The 19,874-nt window shown below is 45.3% G+C and overlaps 1 protein-coding gene across 1 annotated transcript in view; it reads right to left on the bottom strand.

Moving 5' to 3' along the window:
* Nucleotides 1-10,689: 10,689 nt before the first annotated feature.
* Nucleotides 10,690-19,874, bottom strand: part of ACYP2 (acylphosphatase 2) — a 52,187-nt gene continuing 43,002 nt past the window's right edge. Inside the window, exon 4 of the mRNA XM_033145085.1 lies at nucleotides 10,690-10,862. Within this exon, the coding sequence (XP_033000976.1) occupies nucleotides 10,748-10,862 (115 nt within the window). The 3' untranslated portion in view covers nucleotides 10,690-10,747. The remainder of the gene's footprint in view (nucleotides 10,863-19,874) is intronic.

Below are 19,874 nucleotides of genomic sequence, written 5' to 3'. Positions count from 1 at the left end.
GTTGCAGAATTTTGTTTTGCATTTGATCTCTTTTATATAATGGGTTTCGCACCCCTTGACATTTCTTTAGATAATGATGCGCCATGGCCCCCTATATCTGAAACTGAAATCACTTCGCTAATTCTGCAAATGAAATCTGGTATCGCCCCAGAATGAAGTGATTTCATTGTGGTTGAACTTTTGAAAGCGCAAATAAATTGGTGGGCCCCGATTCTTGCAAATCTATTTTCATATATAGATACAACAACGCAAAATCCTAAAGATCGGGGCCTGGCCATAATCGTTCCTATATTTAAAAAGGGCAATCCCTCTGATCCATCTAACTATAGACCAATTAGTCTGCTGAATGTGATCTGCAAACTTTACACAAAACATCTATGTCTAAAACTGTGTGAATGGCTAGACCTCAATGACTTATTAGAAATTGAACAAGCAGGATGTACACCCGGACGTTCCACCACCGATCACTGCTTAGTGTTAGATTATTTTGTTTACAAATATGTGAAATATTGGAAAAAATCATTGTATGTGGCCTTTGTGGACTTAAAGGCAGCATTTGATTCTGTATCTAGGGGTAGGCTCTGGGCCAAATTGGCCAATATGGGTATTAACAGAAGGCTATTACTTCTGATGATTAAACTCCATGAAAACAATACCCTCCAGATAAGACTCGCACAGGATGGCAGACTCTCCAGAGAAATCCCAGTGCAAAGAGGAGTTAGACAAGTTAGCCCCATTTTTGTTAGCCCGTCCCGCCCCCCCCCCGCCCAAGCCTGGCCAGCGCCCCCTCCATTTTGGCGCCCTAGGCAATTGCCTAGTTAGCCTTAATGAACGCGCCGGCCCTGGCGACCAATGTAACACTGAATTGTTAACAATTAACTTTGCCAAAACCAAAATTGTACATTTCTATCGCTCCTTTAAGAAAGACAATTGGAGTATGAAGGGAAATGACATTGAACAAACTAAGATCTTCCAATATTTAGGCATAACTTTTTCTTATAATGCCAAATTGACAACACACTTGACTACATCAGCTATCTCAGCAGAAAGAAGCGCAAATGCCATCCTTAGGCTTTTCAGAAGGAAAGGCGCCGGCTTCTTCCCAATGGCCCTAAAAGTCTTCCAGGCAAAATCTCTAGCCCAACTCTTGTATGGCTCTCAAATTAACCTTTCTGCTAATTTCAAGATCCCCGAAATCACACAATCAAAATTCTTAAGATCTTTATTTGGTACCCCAAAGAGTACACCTAATTCAGTGTTGAGGCAAGAGGCAGGACTCCCCAGAGTGGAATTAAAAGTATGGGAACAAGCAATATCCCTCTGATTGAAAATCCATTACAACCTAAAGGGATTGTTACCTCACTTCCTGGCCACAGTCCCCTAACCCCCCCCCCCCCCCCGGCTTATGCAAATAACTAATAAGATCAAACAAATTGGCCTAAACCCAGAATATCTTCTTAACGGAACTTTAAATAAGGCAAAAATTACTATTACTCAGAGACTTCACGATGTCGAATTACAACAATAAGTTGCCTTACTCCCGGAGAAGTATAGATGTTTAAAATCTTGGCCTAACTTTGCAGCGGCCCCTTACTTAACTAATATCACTAATGAAGCCTATAGATGGGCCTTCTCTAGAGCCCGTTTCGAGACAATGCCTTCAGCAGTGCTGTATGGCAAATTTATGAAGGTCCCAATGCATGCGTGTCTCTGCCCCTGCATGTCTAACAAGGTAGAATCAGTTGCTCACATCCTTTTATTTTGCGAATTCTATAGTGAAGAACGTGCTCGATTTATTTTACCCCTTTTAACAAAGTTTACACCCTTACAACACTATTTGGAACCCTTCCCCGAAATTTTACGGAAATATCTTCTGGAGGATTCTTCAAGTCTAGTATCATATGATGTGGCTAAATTCTGCACTTTAGCTATTGAGAAGTGCAAATCTCTTTTATTGAATAACACGTTGTAAAGTTCCTTGTGTAATTGTTTTATCTCTGGTGATGTTGTTGCCGATTTTTCTCTGTTTGGATTTATGGTTTTCTGTGCTGCTGGCTTTAGCCGTAATAAAGCTGACTGACTGATATAATGGGTTTGAGACATGTTGCGGACTGCTTAGAGCAGGCATCAGCAAACTCAGCCCTCCAGATGTTTTGGGACTACAACTCCCATCATCCCTAGCTAACGGGACCAGTGGTCAGGGATGATGGGAACTGTAGTCCCAAAACATCTGGAGGTCCAATGCCTGGCTTAGAGACTCGTCCCCTAAAAAAAGCAGTGTGTACACACACACACACACACACACACACTGCAAAAGAACAACAAATAAATACATAAATAACTGACATAGATTAGGCCTGGGAGGGCAGGATTTCAGCATGGCTATCTAAGTTTGCTGTGGGAATATGTTTTTAAAGGTGCTACCGCACCTGTTTGTTTGGGTTTACTTTAGGTATCCTTCCGCCTTAGGAAGGAAGGACAAAGGATCTAGCAGGGAGTTTCACTGCATGGATCCCTCCACGTTTGGGTGAAGCGCGCCAATTTGGCCAATGCAACGGTCAGCAGTTAGTTTCCCGCCCAAAAGCTAGCACAGTATCAAGGTTGTGATTGGTTATTGTAATGGTTATGACGATGTTTGAGTCTTCAATAAATAGCCTCCGCTCTCTGTAGCGAGTGTGGAGAACGCTCGAGACAAGCTAGAGAGAACATCGGTGCGTGGCAAGCCAAGAGAGAAACCAAAACCAGCCGCACAGAGCAGTTGAGAGCTTCTTCCCCAGACTGCAGTCTCTTTGCATTTATTTCATTTTATTTAAAAACGTTCATTTGGCCGTCTAAGTTTTGGCCGCTACCTAGTTTAGTTTATCTTCTTCTCCGGAGACCTCCGGAATCTTCGGAACTTCCAGACATCTGCAGAAAACCTTCAGAAACTCTAGCAACCTTCAGAACTCACAACAGAAACCTTCAGATCATAGCCAGCAGACCTTTTCACAGCGCAGTGGGAGCAGGAACTCCAGAATTACTGGTCGTCCATTTGCTGGCTATCCCCACAGTTTGCTGACTCTTCCAAAACAAAATGATGACAGGGTGCAACCAACTTCCAACAATAGGCAGCGGGGCAAGAAGAATAGGCTGCTAGGCACTATTTATCAGAGTTAAGCTGCAGTTTCAATACAGCAATGCTGATGACCTAAATCCATTATCTGGGCCCTGTAATCTTGCAGTCCCCTAATGGGCTGATGAAAAGGAATGTACTTTTTGTACTCGTCCCTGACAGAAGGAACAGTTTGCGAACGCAAGATCTGTCCCATGCAGGGTGTGTTGAATAAACATGGTTAGAGGAGAGAAATGCTTCCTTTCCTCTCCAAAACCGACAACTGGACTTGGGGTTCCCTGACGAAACTGGCTGGCAGCTCAGGGCAAATCAAGAGCAGGCAGCAGCAGCTACGAGTTTTGATGTTTTTTGAAAGAATCAGACATCCATGAGGTGGTTGTTGTTGTTGGGGCTCATTAGCCATGGAAGCCCAATGGAGCCTCCTTCTGCAGAAGCAGTATACCATAAAAAGGGGAGGGTCTGCTTGCACAATCTGGCTTGCAATGTTGCTGTTCGAAGGCAACGTGTGCCCTTTTGACTCAATGAAAAAATAACGAGAAGCTGATAAATACATTCATATTTCTCTAAGGAAAAGAATGAAACCTTCTTGGCTGCTTCTCCTGTCTGATTTGGAGTTTAAGCAGGTCCATTGACCTAAGGTGTGCAAGAGGCCTGTCCTAATACATTATCCATGGGGACTTCCTTTCTGGAAGCATATTTTATTTAAGGTTTTGTTTTTTTTTAGATTCGGGCATTACAAGTAGCGATGCCAGAGGGGGAGCCTGTTACAGAACCTTGGTTGACTTAGAAATTATCCCCACCCGTGTGTTGCTCACTTAAGCCACATTTGTGCAAAACCAATTTAAACAGTCATGTTTATGGAATTCAGGGAGATGTAGTTTGTTAATGGTGCTGAGAGAAGTTAGAACCCCCCTATTCTGCTCACAGAGCCAAAGTTCAGACTGGATTAAGAATCCCTTTTCCCACGCCACGACAGCAGCTAGAGTTTTGATAGCTAAGAACTGGAAGACAGAAGAATTACCAACGATAGAAGAATGGCAGATGAAAATGATGGGCTATATGGAGCTCGCAGAAATGACCGGGAACAGTGGCGTAGCAAGCCTCTGCGCTGCTGGGGGCGGCGGCGGCGGTGCAGAGGCACCCCCCTGGGGGAGGGGCACGGCGCGTGCGTCGTGACGTCATCGTGACGTCACGAGGCACGTGGATGCAGAAAGGGGGAATTTCCCCCTTTCCACGGCTTTTTCCGGCGGGGGGGTGGGCCAGTGAGGAGGGGGTGACAAGCGTGACAACCCCCCTCGCTGGCCCGCCCCCCCGCCAAAAAAATTGAATGCGCCTGCTCTGCTTCCTTCCCCCCCTCCCAGGGGTTTTTTTCGGCGGGGGGTGGGCAAGCGAGGAGGGGGTATCATGCCAATGACAAGCGTGACACCCCCCCCTCGCTGGCCCACCCCCTGCCAAAAAATAGCCGCTGGAAGGGGGAAAAGGCGACATGCCCCCATTCGGGGCCTGCCCAGCGGGGTGGGGTGGGAGGGGCCGGCCAAAGTGTCACCCCCCCTCCCCTGGAACTAGGGCCGGCCCGTCCCCCCTTGCTACGCCCCTGACCGGGAAACTCCGTGAACAGAGGGACGACGCAGTGGAAAAGAAATGGAAAAGTTTTAAATTGTATTGAAAAAATCATTGTATGATAGAAAGTTAGATATAATTTGAGTATAAGTTAGGTTGTAGAATAGAAGATAAATGACTAAGTTAGACGATGATTAGGATTAAGATATGATATAAGATTAATTATTTAGGCAATGGTATAATATGGATTAAGAGAGATAAAATATTAATGTTTTTTTATATTGGCGAATAGAATAGAATTGTAGTAAATTTTGGAAGTTACAAAAAGGTATTTACAGGGGACGCAGGAGGAGGAGAGAGGAGGAAGTCCCACTATGATGTGAGGAAGTAACATTAGTTTTAAGAAATGTGTAAATTGTTGTTTTTGTTATGTTTGTTATTAGTGTAGTTGTGTTTTCTTTTTGTATGTTTTTAGTAAAATTTTAATAAATATTATTATTATTATTTAAAAAAGAATCCATTTTCCCAGGAAATTCTGGGAACTCTGGGAATCGTCCTGCAAGATTTGGAGGGCCACCGGCTCTTCCTCATTTTCTTGATGTCAGCTTGTGGCAATGCAAAGGATCCTGGTGGTCTAGTGAATCTGTTTGAAAGACTGTTAAGAGGACAGTCCTCTATCTGGTGCAAATCTGGTTTAACAATGATGAACAAAAAGATGGGAGAGCAGAAGGAGCCCTGAAGTTGCCCATCAACAGCAGACGGAGCAGGCACTTAGATCGCCTGAGCACAGTTTTCTCTGCCGCCGTAGTGTATCTCTGTTTAATTATGGTAATTATTTCTAAATGTGCATCTGTATCTACAAATTAGCACACACAAACGTTGCTTAAATCCCTGTCCTGTTTTTTGTTTTTTTACAGTGGACACTTTGCTGTCGGGAGGAGACGGCAGCCCCATATTATTAATCGGTAAAGCTCTCCGGACTAATCCCGTTCTTTCTCTCTCTCTTTCTCTCTCAGAGTAAGAGGATTCTGCGAGCAAACATGCACACAGATTTCTAAGAATAAAAGGAGCGCCCGGAAAGGCTCCGGGGGACTTCAGGGAAATGAGACGCGACAGATTGGTGTCACGTAAGGGAAAGTACGGCAGCAGATCCCCGTCGTGGGGGACGTGGCTGCAAAAACGTCTTCGTTGCTTTGCGACACGTCAAATACTGTAGGAATGTCAGAGGCCCAAACAGGCTGGACAGAGGACTTGGTGAGAGTCCTCTCCTTGATCAAAGGCCCCAAGCTTGATTATGTCGGCTAATGTTCTGGCACCCAGCTTGTTATGTATTGAAGGTCTTCTGCAACAGGGTGGTGGGCAGTCTGTGTTCCTCCAGGTGTTACAGGACTACAGCTCCCACAATCCCTCACTCCTGGTCATGCTGACTGGGGCTGATGGGAACTGGAATCCAATCACATGTGCAAAGTCACTGGCTCTTCATTCCTATTCTAGGAGGCTTTAAGGACCGCCTCTCCCCACACAGACAGTCCCAGACCCTGTGGTTCTTTTCTATGTCTTTTCTGTGGCCTTTTCTGTGGTGGCTCCCCAATTGTGGAATGCTCTCCCCCAGAGAGGCTCGCTTGGCGCCTTCACTACAAGTCGTCAGGTGCCAGGCAAAAACATTCCTTTTTACCCAGGCCTATGTCTATTAAATAATCTATGGCCTGTAAAAGTGTGGGGAAGAGGACTGTCATGAGGATTAGTATTTTAGGATTAGGCTGGCTGTCAGCATGCTTTTCACTATATTTTTATTATGTTTTTATCACTGGTGTTCTGTCTCCTGGTGCCATTTCCCACTCCTCGTCAGCTTGGTATCTTCCTGTTTGTTGGACTTCAATCCCATCAGCCCCAGCTAGCATGGCCAATGGTCAGGGAACAACAACTTGTAGTCCAACAACTTCTAGAGGGCATCAGGTTTGGGGAAAGTGCCTCATGCCTTGGACTGCTGGATGCAGAGCACTCACATTTCATGCATCTCTTCATCCAAAGCCATGATATAATCCTCCAGTTCCATCTCTCTCGGTGCCTGCCCTTATATTACTCTCCCCTGGTAGCTGATGTGCTCATTTCCTCTACTCTTGCTTACTCCATTCCTTGATCCCATGCTTCTACACGTCTAATGCTTGCAGTCCTCTGCCGATCATCTGGCTGCATTTCCCAGTCCCTCCTGAGCATCCGGTAGACAATCTGATTATTCTGCTTGTATGAGCACTGGAATCTTTGCACAGGGTTGAGAGGGGCCTTGAGTACTACCAATGTTAGCAAAAAATTGAGATCCATGGAAGAGCTTACTTAACACATGTATATTAGCTGTTTGGCCTTCATGCCTAAGAGACTCCTGTAGAACTCAGTTTAGACATGTCCTTCATCTTTTTATCCCACACAGCAGGAACGGGGAAGGTGGGATAGCTCATGAAACTCTTCATCTCAGGGTCGTGGGTTCGAGCCAGATGTTGGGTGAAAGATTCCTGCATTGCAGGGGGTTGGACTAGATGGCCCTCGTGGTCCCTTCCAACTCTACAATTCTATGATTCTATGGTATCAGGAAATACTAATAGATCTCTGGGTGATTTGCAGTGGACCTTGTAGTAGATTTGCAGCTTGTAACTCCCAATTGTTTAACAATAGCAACAACCAAACTACTTTCCCCACCTAAATTAGGCTGCGGACATGAAGCAAGCTAACTAGAAATGGCCTTTTCATGGGACAGAACTGGCTTCAGTTCTAGTACTGGAAACAAATTCCTCGGCTCAGGACATGCTCAGAGGCACCGCATTATTTCACTGAATGTCTTCCGCACCTGGTCAGTAGGTCTTGGTGTTCTAGTAAAAAAACAAAGTAGATCCACAAAGCCTCTAGTCTGCCCACCCCCTGCCTTACACTACAGCACAGCGATAATGAATCGTGGAAATAACACGTTGAGCTGTTTGTGTGTGTATGTCCTGTAACTCAACATCACCATCATTTTGGCTCTGGATCACAGTCTTCAGCCGAAGGATATTCCAGCTATTGAACAAGACCTACACTTGATCTTTGCCATTTTGCATTTCGTTTTAACAAGGGTCACCCTCTAGGAACTCAACAAAGGATGCTTGTGGGTGATCACAAAAGCTGTGTGTATCTGGAACGATAACAGCTTATTAGCAACCCAGGCAAGAACTTGAAGGAAATCCCCAGGGCTAGGCATGGACAAAAGACCCAATGAAAATAAATCCAATAGTCAGAAGGAACAGTGCTCTTCACATACATGCTGTTCCGCCACGACAGGCCATTTCTTAGTTATTTTTTTAAAAAATGAATTCGTGCTTTATGAATGACATCAGTAAAAACAGTGCTGGAGAATGACTCCTTTGGTTCTACATGAGAAGATGCCTCCAGACTGTCGCTGTTTTGTAGGAAGAATTCAAGCACGTCCTGGAACTTGTAAGTTTGTGCGATTAAATGGATGAAAGAGCTCTACCAACCATAGAATCATAGAATCATAGAGTTGGAAGAGACCCCAAGGGCCATCCAGTCCAACCCCCTGCCAAGCAGGAAACACCATCAAAGGATTCCTGACAGATGGCTGTCAAGCCTCTGCTTAAAGACCTCCAAAGAAGGAGACTCCACCATAGTCCTTGGCAGCAAATTCCACTGTTGAACAGCTCTTACTGTCAGGAAGTTAGGTGGAATCTTCTTTCTTGTAGTTTGAATCCATTGCCCCGCGTCCGCTTCTCTGGAGCAGCAGAAAACAACCTTTCACCCTCCTCTATATGACATCCTTTGATATATTTGAACATTGCTATCATATCACCCCTTAACCTTCTCTTCTCCAGGCTAAACATACCCAGCTCCCTAACCTAGCCCAACAAATCCACTTTAAGAAAGAAAGGGACATCTTGCAGTTGGGGAATGCATCGGGAAAGTAGAGAATGAGTGAATGATTAAAGAAAAGATGTATGAACACCCTGCAAGCAAACAAAGATGAATGCAGGGCAAATGTTCATTATCATATAACCACCCTGGATGTTCCATAAAGACTGGAAGGAGTCTAACCTCCCTGGTAGTTCTGCGCAGGCAAATAAGAACGAATTCTCCATAAAGATCATCTGGAGGAGACCCAAGAGCCAGTGTCCTTGCATTCTTGCGACATGCCATTGTTGCAAAGGACAGTGGAGATCTCAATGAGCAGCATCTTCCAGTCACATCAGGTTGACTATGGTGCCTCAAAATCTCCATCGTGTTATCATGAGTGCTTATTGATGCAAGTGCAAAACAACCATCAAGATTTCTGTTCCTAATTTTCACGTGGCACGTTCAGTACTGTTATGTACTGAGTTGAATAGGATCCAAAATGCAGCAGCCTGATTGGTCCTAAAACAATAGGATTGAGATTGCAGCAGTCTGATTGGTCCTAGAACAATAGGATTGAGATTGCAGCAGTCTGATTGATCCGCAGGAGCCACCCAATCCAGCTCCAGGTGGAAGTGAATCCGCAACCTGATTGGCATACAGGAGTATCCTGGAATTAGCCAATCACGTGGGGCCCATTGTGTAAATAGTGTATATAAAGCAAACGTTTTGGGGGAACTGCATTCCTCACTACTATGAGCTGAATAAAGAGCATGAAATTCATACTTGATTCCGAGTATATTTCAAGTACTGTACATTGCTGGGGTTAGTAAGGTAAAACGGAGATAAGACTGAAACACCTTTTCCATTTTCTTTTTATTTAATTCATTTTCCACATTTCCATCGGGCCATTGTAAACTGGTCCCACCCAACCCCCACCCCCGGTTATAGATGGATGACCCTGGATTCAAGCAATGAAGGTTCGAGAGGAAGAGCAAAGCGGGTTTTGCAGTTTGTAGTTCTGATCGGCTGGTGCCACTTTCCTTCCTAGAAAGAACTGTGTTCTTGTTGCCAAATGGCCTGCGGCTACCGCAGCAAAGGACTAGTCATTCGAACAATGGCTACCAGCCAGAGAACTAAGGGCATTGGGCAGTTTTCATATTGTTTTAACACTGTCTAAGTCACTTGGATCAGAATGCAAGGTAAACATATTGAAAGATAGGCCAGAGAGGGAGAGAGGGAGAGAGAAGGTGTTGTAGTTTCTGTGATGTGAAGCCAGCCAGATACAGCGGAGGAACCCTATAGTGAAGAACTCAGCAGTTACCTGGGAGTAAGCAGCACTGGATGCAGTGGTACTTACTTCCAAGTAAAGATTGGTAGGGTTGCTCTGTAAATAAACACAGCAATAACTGCCAAGGGCACAATCTGTTGCAATTATGCTTTGGAGTTTTCTATTGGAACCAGTGTGCTTAATGCTGAGTTATGAGTTGCACTGTGGGTCAGACTGGATGGGATCTTAAATGCATTAATGTGCCAAATTTTCTTCCAAGCAGCAGCCATGGGTGGTGGCATGATCAGGAATGAGAGCCTGGTGTGTGTGTGTCAACCCTTATCGCATTGCCGTATTCCCAGCGAAAATCACATCCCCAGACTGCTATTAGCCTCAGGAGGGACACTTCCATCACAACCTCATTTCCCAACCCAGCCCAACTGTTCTTTAGAAGAAGGAAACAGCCACGTTAAATGCAATCGCACTTTTAGTTGGGCTTGCTAAGAACTTGCCTCGAGAGAGGCTCTCCTATTTGCCTTTTTGAAATCTGTAGGGACAGCTTCAGCTTGGGGGGATCCAGTGGTGGTAAAGACGTCATTTTTCAAAAAAATGTCTCTCTAAAATTACAGCACACGGCAGTTCCTACTGAATGCAAATATAGGAGAATTGCTACATTTCCCTAACAATCAGGAAGGTTCCAAAAAGTGGGATCGTGCACTTCAGAGAAGCATGAAACATTCATCATGTAAAAGCAGAAACCTAACAATATATAATAATAATAGTCAGCCAATCAATCAATCAATCAATCAATATTATAATTATTATTATTATAGTGTTTCAATTAAGTACATAATATAATGCTAATGTCAACAATAACTTCAATTAATTAATTACTATAAGCAGTACGATAAGCTTGGTGTTGTTGTATTTGGCTAGTATCTTGTGCTAAAGCCAGTGAACTCAAGTTTAGTGATCTCTTTCTCATTAGCAAAATTAGTCCGGTCGATGCGTGAGCTTGGGCTTCCGACGTTGGTCAGCCAGGCCTTCCTGCAAGGAGAAAGTAAAGGGCAGACCAGTTAGAGCACTGCAAGATCACAATTCAGGGAGTGCTTCCCACGCACAGTGGCATCGGGTAAAGCTGCGTGCCGCCAGCCAATTCCCCCAGATCTCTCCCCGCGTACAGCGGCATCTCCCACCCATGCCACTATCCGTGTATTGGAGAAGTATGGTATGTGCAAATAAACCATATGTCATGAAAGACAGGGGCGTAGCAAGGTAAATTGGTACCCGGGGGCAAAAAAAATTTTGTCACCCCCCCCCAAGCATGGGAAGGTCAGGTGGTACCCGGTGCGGAAAATTTCTTGTCAACCCTCCCATTGATCCCCCCCCCGCAAAAATGGTTTTACGTTATTTCATATTTTCTTACAAAGGAATAGTAACAAGTAATAATAATAATAAACTTTTATATATATCCCACCCTCCCCGGCCGAAGTCGGGCTCAGGGTGGCTAACATCAGATACATAACTTTGGTATAAAATCAAACAATAATTAAATTACCTCCTAAAAACATCTCAAAATCAAATTAAAGTCTAATTTGATGGCTTTCCACAGGGTTAGGGTTGGGAACAGTAAGTGCTCCACTGAACTGAAATTTCAGCCTTCACGACATAGGAAAACAGCCAAGTGAACAGCTATTTTGGTGGAGGAGGGTCAAGATATTAACCGATATGCATGAAATTTCATATATAGCTATATAATCCCTAGTATTGTAAGATAAGACCTTTGGAGAAGGCATTTTCAAAAAAAAAATTCAACAAAAAAATTCAACAAAAAAAAAATCCTTGATAATTTGTCACCCCCTCCATTATGGAACCCGGGGCGTCCCGCCCCCCTCCCCCCTTGCTACGCCCCTGATGAAAGATACCACAATGTCCACTGTGCCTCATTTCCAAAAGAATACATGGACCCCAAGTAAGTGTGGCTGAAACCCCTGGAATCTCCCACTGCTTGAAGACTGGGCTGGCCTGCAACATTATTAAAGTCAATGGCAAAATTCCTGCTGATTTTAATGGCGCAGGATCTCAATCAATGCGTATTTTATATAGTGGGTTGTTACGGTTTTAACGAAACCCTCTCTGCAAGCACCAATATAGCATATAAACACACACAAATACATTATCATCACTGTGGTCGGAAAGGTCTGCCAGGGGTCAACACATTAAGTCTCAACCAGAAAGCGAACAAAATTAAAAAGCATGTTATTAAAATTCAACAATGGGCACCAAAAGGTTAGGAAATGTCAGGATTCTGCCTAGTCTTAATGCAAAGCCTTTGGGGTATATATGCAGCACAATATTTCATTAAAAAAAAATCAATGCTCTCTCCTCCTTTGCTTCCATTATGTGGATTTTCAGCACCGGCTAAGTGAGAAAATTGCAACCTGTTTACTCCAGACAAACCCTATAAGTATATTCCATCCTGCGGACTGGTGGCTTACTTCTGCGCTCTTATTGCCCCAAACATATGAAAGCAATGCAAACAAAGTCAGTGATTGCTTACAAACCACGAACCATGAGTCTGAGCAGATCATAGTAGCTACCCATTGTTCAAATAAGCTTTCCGCACACAGCATGGAACATTCATAGTAAATGTTATTAGGCAGTTTTCAGTCTTGCTCTTAAACCTGCAAACACTAGAGACACAGGTTGCCATGCTAGCTGGGGCTCATGGGAGTTGGAGTCCAACAGCATCTCATGGGCACCATGTTGGCTGTCCCTGACTTAAGACAAATTACTCCCAGATCATTAAAACTAAGCACTCCCTGTTCAGACTAAAACTTTCCGGGAAAGAGCTCTAGTCTTCCCTAGGAATTACCGCGAAGGGCGATCCACTTCACGTCGCAAGAAGCATGGACTGAAAGGAATTGAATGTGTCGCTCTCGAGACTTGGGGAACCTCGTCTGCTGAAGCGGAATGCCTTCATCTGCTGATGCCCTTAAAGTCAAAATCTGCCTGTCTCTGCTGCCATGGAAACCAAATTCACCCGTTTGGCAAAAATGGGGAGGCTGGTGTTAAGGTTTCCATGCCTCCTCTTTCTAAAGGATCGAGGAAACCCAGGACGCCACGCCGGGTAAAGCTTACGAGGCTATTAATCACATGAGATCACAGGGAATACATGACATCTCTCTAGAGCGGAGGTGAGCAGAATGCAGAGAGGGGTCGACTGCTACATCTCTGGATGATTTCTAGCCATGGGCAATAATTGTTTGTTTGTTTGCTTGCTTGCTTGCTTGCTTTTTACTCCCAACTGCAGCAGAAGCAACAACAAAAAAGGGTTTCCCCGCTCATGCCTAACTTCACATGGTTGAGAAGAAGCAGGGATTTTAGAATCCCTGATATGCATTAACTCAAATGCACAATTCTGTCTGTCTGTCTATCATCTGCCTGCCTGCCTGCCTGCCTGTCTATCTATCTATCTAATCTATCCATCCATCTATCTATCTATCACATCCTAGAATATGGCTGAATTTTTATATTGCCACAGCAGGCACTGCAACCTTCCAAAAGTATGAACAACAGCAATTGTAAACCGCCCTGTGATCCTTGGAGGAAGGGGTGGGAAAGAAACTTAAATTAATGAAACAATAATAATAATAATTTATTATTTATACCCCGCCCATCTGGCTGGGTTTCCCCAGCCACTCTGGGCGGCTTCCAACCAGGGACGTCACAAGGGGGGGGGTTCCGACCCAGGTGTCATGCCTGGGGGGGTTGACAAAATCCCTCGGGGGATTGGCGTTGCGGCGCTCACACCCCCGACGGTCAGATTTTCATGGCAGATCATGCAAATACGCCCTGCGGCCGGAGCTTGCACCCTCCCAGCGGTGGGCAGTTGCACCCCCCCGGTGGGCGGCAGCCACTCCCCTGGCACCATGTGCAGATCGCGGCAGCGGCATCCCCTGCATGAGGATCACGGTAGCAGCCCTGTGGGCGGGTCGCCCCGCCAACACCACACCAGGTACCGCAGGAGCTGGCTACGCTACTGCTTCCGACAAAAGATTAAAAATACATTAAAACAGTCATTAAAAACTTCCCTAAACAGGGCACCCTTCAGATGTCTTCTAAACGTCAGATAGTTGTTTATTCCTTTGACATTTGATGGGAGGGCGTTCCACAGGGCGGGTTCCACTACTGAGAAGGCCCTCTGCCTGGTTCCCTCGCAGTGAGGGAACCGCCAGAAAACCATTGGAGGAGGACCTCACTGTCCAGGTTGAATGATGGGAGTGGAGACGCTCCTTCAGGTATACTGGGCTGAGGCCGTTTAGTGCTTTAAAGGTCAGCACCAACACTTTGAATTGAGCTCGGAAACGTACTAGGAGTGAAGGCAGGCATTTTCCTAATAGATAAAAGGCAAAGTTAAATAAGGATTTATTTATTTATTTATTTATTTATTTAATGGTAATGCTGGCCTCTAGCACGTACATGCCCAGTAGAAACCTTGTTCAGTTTCAATTTGTTTCATATAGTGTCAGGCTTTGGGGACTCAGCTACCTCCCTCCATTTGGCCATAGATAAGCAGGTCATTTTCCCAGTAGTGATGTACGGAAGTGAGAGCTGGACCATAAAGAAGGCTGATTACCGAAGAATTGATGCTTTTGAATTATGGTGCTGGAGGAGGCTCTTGAGAGTCCCATGGACTGCAAAAAGATCAAACCTATCCATTCTGAAGGAAATCAGCCCTGAGTGCTCACTGGAAGGACAGATCCTGAAGCTGAGGCTCCAATACTTTGGCCACCTCATGAGAAGAGAAGACTCCCTGGAAAAGACCCTGATGCTGGGAAAGATTGAGGGCACAAGGAGAAGGGGATGACAGAGGACAAGATGGTTGGACAGTGTTCTCGAGGCTACCAACTGTGGGAGGCAGTGAAAGACAGTCTGACCAAACTGCGGGAGGCAGTGAAAGACAGGTGTGCCTGGCGTGCTCTGGTCCATGGGGTCACGAAGAGTCAGACACGACTGAACAACAACAACAACAACAACAACAACAACAACAAGCAGGTCAAAGCAAGAATAGTCACTTACCATTTTAAGAGTCTTTAATGATCACAGCAAAAGAACCAAAGCAACCACTCTCAGAATGACGGTGTTCCCAATAAAGGTTTCCACCCACTCCCCCCCCCCGAGTCACTTCTGCGCCTTGCAACCTGATCTCGCAACCACTGTGCTTTTTGTGTAGCCACTTTATCTGCTCTACGTGACCTTGGACTGATAGGCTGGACACTTTCCAGCAAGAGAGAGTCTGTTAGCTCTCTTCCAGTTCTTCTTCACTTTGCTGTTCACCCCCCCCCCCCGCCCTGTTCGTCCCAACTTTTGTCTTCAGAACTATGCCCCTCTGCAAACCGCTGTTCCAAATCTATACTGCTCAACTGCTCCTGGGCAGCTTCAGGATCCTGGTCAGGAGCAGGGGAGGGCGAGGCTCCCACCATTCCTCATCAGAGCAGTACTCCTCAGCCTGGTCTCTGACATCTAGGCAGCTGCCTTGCACTGAACCAGACCGCATATTTCTCTAGCTCAGTATTGTCTGCAACTGGGGTGGTTCATCTGTGGTCCTCCAAATGCTGTTGGATTCCAACTCCCAACACCCCCCAGCCAGCCTGGTCAGCAATCAGGGATGATGGGGTTTGTAGTGTACAGGGATAGTCTGCAGGTTAGTGGCCGGGCATCTGCTTGCATGCAGAAGGTCCCAGGTTCAATCCCCTTGGCCTCTCCAGCTGGGCTGGCAAAGAGTCGCTGCCTGAAACCCCAGAGAGCTGCTGCCAGTCAGTGTAGACAACATTGAGGTAGATGGACCCATGGGCTGAGTTGGTACAAGGCAACCTCCTAAGTGTTCTAACAAGCTCTGGAGGATCACAGGTTAGCCACCTCTGATCTACACTGGCTGTCTCAAGGTTGTAGAGCGGCTCTTCCTAGAGGTACCAGGAACTGATCCTGCCACCATTTGCATTCAAGTCATGAGTTCTGCAACTCAGCTGCAGCACATAGGCAGGTTTTCTGTGCATTCAGCAAAGTGTGCATTTTCCTGAAGGTCAACATGCTCACGATCCAGAATTACAAAACAATTTAAGGCAGGAAAGGGGGGGGGTATTTTTCACGTATTATTATCATCCGTTCTGCATCCCACGCTCCTTTGTACAAGCTTAAACTGAATGCCGCGCTGTGTGATTTACCATTTAAATGAAATACATCAAACAGCATTTGTTTAAGACCTAGGCTGCAATCCTGCCTACAGTTGTAAGCTGCCAAATCCTACCACAGTTTTCAGCGTAAATTATGTGCTTTGCAGGAATGTCGCCCTAAGGGAGAGCCAATTCCCTATAGAAATATGTATCATTTTACAGTCTGTAGCAAATATTATTTTAGCAATGCCTAGAAAGAAAAATCAGGATCCCTACACATATAAATAAAAAGAGACTCTTTGAATCAATGAATACTTCATTATATTGTTTCCAATAAAGCCTTACAATTAAATCCAGATTTCACTTGGAGAGAAAAAGTGCTTCATTAATTGTATATGATTATATCAAAACAAACAAAAAACAGCCCCCAAGCATTGCAACTAGCATGAGTGGAAGCGGAATATTGATTTATTGCGCATTAATGCTCACAAAGAACAAGGCCACTAATGAATCTGATTCATTATCCCATCTTTGAGTTCTTGGCCAATTATTATTTCCCACAATAACTTCCATTGGCCTGGGGTTTACCATAGGTAAAGGTTATTCTGAACCAGGGTTGGGAAACCCAGTCCTGAAAATGTTGGGACTCCAGCTTTCACCAACCCTGGTTAGGACAGTCAGTGGGCAGGGTTAATGGAAGCTGTATTCCAGCAAAAATCTGGTCTCCTGCCTTTGGTTTAGATTACAGGGGTCAGCAAACTTTTTCAGCAGGGGGCCAGTCCACTGTTCCTTAGACCTTGGGGGCGGGCGGACTATATTTTTTTTTGGGGGGGGGAATATGAACAAATTCCTATGCCCCACAAATAACCCAGAGATGCATTTTAAATAAAAGGACACATTCTACTCATGTAAAAACACACTGATTCCTGGACCATCCACGGGCTGGACGGAGAAGGCGATTGAGCCAGATCCAGCCCCTGGGCCTTAGTTTGCCTACCCATGGTATACCCTATGGGATAATTTTGCCATGCACAACTGTTATAGGCTCCTCTTGGTTTGCTTCTTATTTTCTCTCTCTGACAAAGTACTGAGCATTTATTTATATTTCTTCTTCTCATGATCACGCTTCGTCTTCTGAGAAAGTCGCTCCCCCTTGCCATGCAGCCATGGGGTTCTCCCTTGCTTACCATCTCCTCCAATGGATCTCCCGTCCCCCCCGCCCTGTTTTCATGCATTCGCCATCTTGGCCTTGTTATGGACAACGGTTGGACAACGGTTTAGACCACAGCACCACCCATGTTTGGGCACCCACAATGATATAAATGTGGGGGCTGGGCACCCATAAAGTCAATGAAAAAGTGCTGCCTCTGAGAGAGAAGCAATTCAGCTCTGCCCTCCCTTTTCTGGAGGGTGGCGCTTGGACATGGGGGCAGTCTCTCTGCCTCCAAGTCTGAGCCCCTCCCCAGGGAAAAGGGGACATATTGCGTGTGATGTCACACACTGGGCGTGTGCATGTGACATTGCGCATCCACGTAGCAGCGGCGGGCACCCACAATCCTGAGGGTGAGATGGCACCGCTGAGTGCATAGATAACCTGTGCCCAGGATTCTCCAGTCCAGGGATGGCTGCAGCTGACCGATCAGCTGAAGGTGGTAAAAGGTCCTTTCAGCCACCAAAACTGGACGCTTAAGTGTCGTAACAGCCAGGTCAGAAAAGCTGCAAAAGAAGAAGAAAACTGTCTGGTGGTCCGCGTTTAATCCGCGAGACTCATAGCAGCTTCTGCCATTTCCTTGTGCTTTATTTATTTATATGCTAAATAAATGATGAAGGGCTGTTCGCATTATATAAGTGATATCATGTTTGGCTCTTTCGTTCTCCGAGCAGGAGGACACGACTATCTACTCCATGCTCGGTTTCCAGGGACAGTTTCCAACAGGGGCTGGAAAGAGGCCCGGAGTATTTCTGTGGCTTTAGAAACTCAGAGGCGTTGCCTCCCATCGTCTCTGATCAGGGATGGGGAGGAGTTGCATCTAATTCGCACGTGCTGAACCAATGCACAAACTGAATCGCAGCTATCCCTTGAAATTTGCACTCCTCTAACCAAATAAATGGGTTAATGCATTGGGGGAAAGTGTGCACAATAATGCTTATATTAGTGAAGGCAGCGTACATAAAGGCATTATATATGCAAAATTGCATACAATGATGCACATACCAGACCAGTTTGCTTACAGGACCGCCTTGCCACATTTGTGCCAGTCGGGTCTGTGGAACTTGCACTTCTACAAGTGCCACACATTGTTTTCCACATTTGTAAGGAAACATTCCTTTACTGTGGCATTCCTTTACCTTTGGAACTCCCTGCCTATTGATACTAGACAGGCACCATCACTTAACTCTTTGAGCCACCTGCTGGAAACCTTTATGTTTCAGGGACCTGTCCAGACACGTGATTTGGTGACACCTCTTTTTAAAATTTGCTTTAAACGCTTGATTCCAATTGTTTTCAGGTGTCTTTAATGGGTTTTTAATTGTTTAATTGCGTTTCTTATTTCCGTAATTGTGTTTTTAAAATCACAGACGGGTTTTGCTGCCCTGGGCTTCTTTGGGAGGACGGATGGAATATGATAATACATACATACATACATACATACATACATACATACATACATGTTAACTCATATGTGCTGGCAGGACTGTGAATTTAAAGATGTAAGGGAAGACCCAGGCTCAGTGTTAGACAGAATGTCCCAGGTTCAAACATTGGCATCTCCAAGCAGATCTGGGCAAGATTCTGTGCCTGAATTCCTGAAGAATAGCTGCTGGTTAAAGGAGACAGTGCTCAGCAAGATGTACAGTGGTACCTCGGTTCTCAAACTTAATCCATTGTGGGAGTCCGTTCCAAAACCAAAGCATTCCAAAACCAAGGCGCGCTTTCCCACAGAAAGTAATGCAAAATGGATTAATCTGTTCCAGACTTTTTAAAAACAACCCCTAAAACAGCAATTTAACATGAATTTTACTATCTAACGAGACCATTGATCCATAAAATGAAAGCAATCAACAATGTGTTGCAGTCACACAATCAATCAATCAATCAGTAGCTGAACTGGGTTCCACACAGTCACAAAAAAGAACCTCAAAAATAAAAACGCAAAATAAATAGCAAAAACAGACAGACCTCTGCGTAACACTCAAAACGGAAGTGTGGCACTCAAAACAGAGCACCTTAGGCTTCTGAAGAAAATTCACCAACCGGAACACTTACTTCCGGGTTTGCAGCGTTTGGGTTCCAAGTTGTTCGAGTACCAAGGTGTTTGAGAACCAAGGTACCACTGTACTGTGTGGGGATTCTTTTGCTGGCGCCTCCCGTGTGCAGGACGAAGTTGACCTCACACGGGATGCCAGTTGCAGGGGTAGGCAGCCTGCGGATGGGACGGCCGGTAATTCCGGAGCCTGCTCACACCGCGCCGTGGACGAAGAAGAACCGCTGGCTGCAATCTGAAGGTTTTTTGAGTTCTGTGAGTTCGTGAAGGTTGCCTCGTTGTAGAAGATTGCAAGCGTCTGTCTGATCCAAAAACTGCGAAGAGGAAAGTAAAGCTAAAGGTGGCCAAAACTGAACGGCCAAATAAAAGGTTTTAAAAGCAAAATGAAAATAAAACTACGAAGACTGCAGTCTGGAGGGTAATGGCTTTGGCTGCCCTGCATGGATGGATGGTTTCGCTTTCACTTTGCCTAGGCTTGTCACGCAACGTTCTCTCTGGGCTTTTCCGTGCGTTCTCCCCTCTACAAACAGGGAGCGGCAGCTTTTTATTGAGTGAACAACCAACGTCATAATCGACACACAAACCAATCACAACACTGTTGCTGCCCTAATTTGGGC

The sequence above is a fragment of the Lacerta agilis genome, chromosome 3 (genome assembly GCF_009819535.1).
Source record: "Lacerta agilis isolate rLacAgi1 chromosome 3, rLacAgi1.pri, whole genome shotgun sequence".
NCBI lineage: Eukaryota > Metazoa > Chordata > Lepidosauria > Squamata > Lacertidae > Lacerta > Lacerta agilis.
The sequence above is the reverse complement of the archived record's forward strand: the minus strand, read 5'-3'. Positions and strand labels throughout refer to the sequence as shown.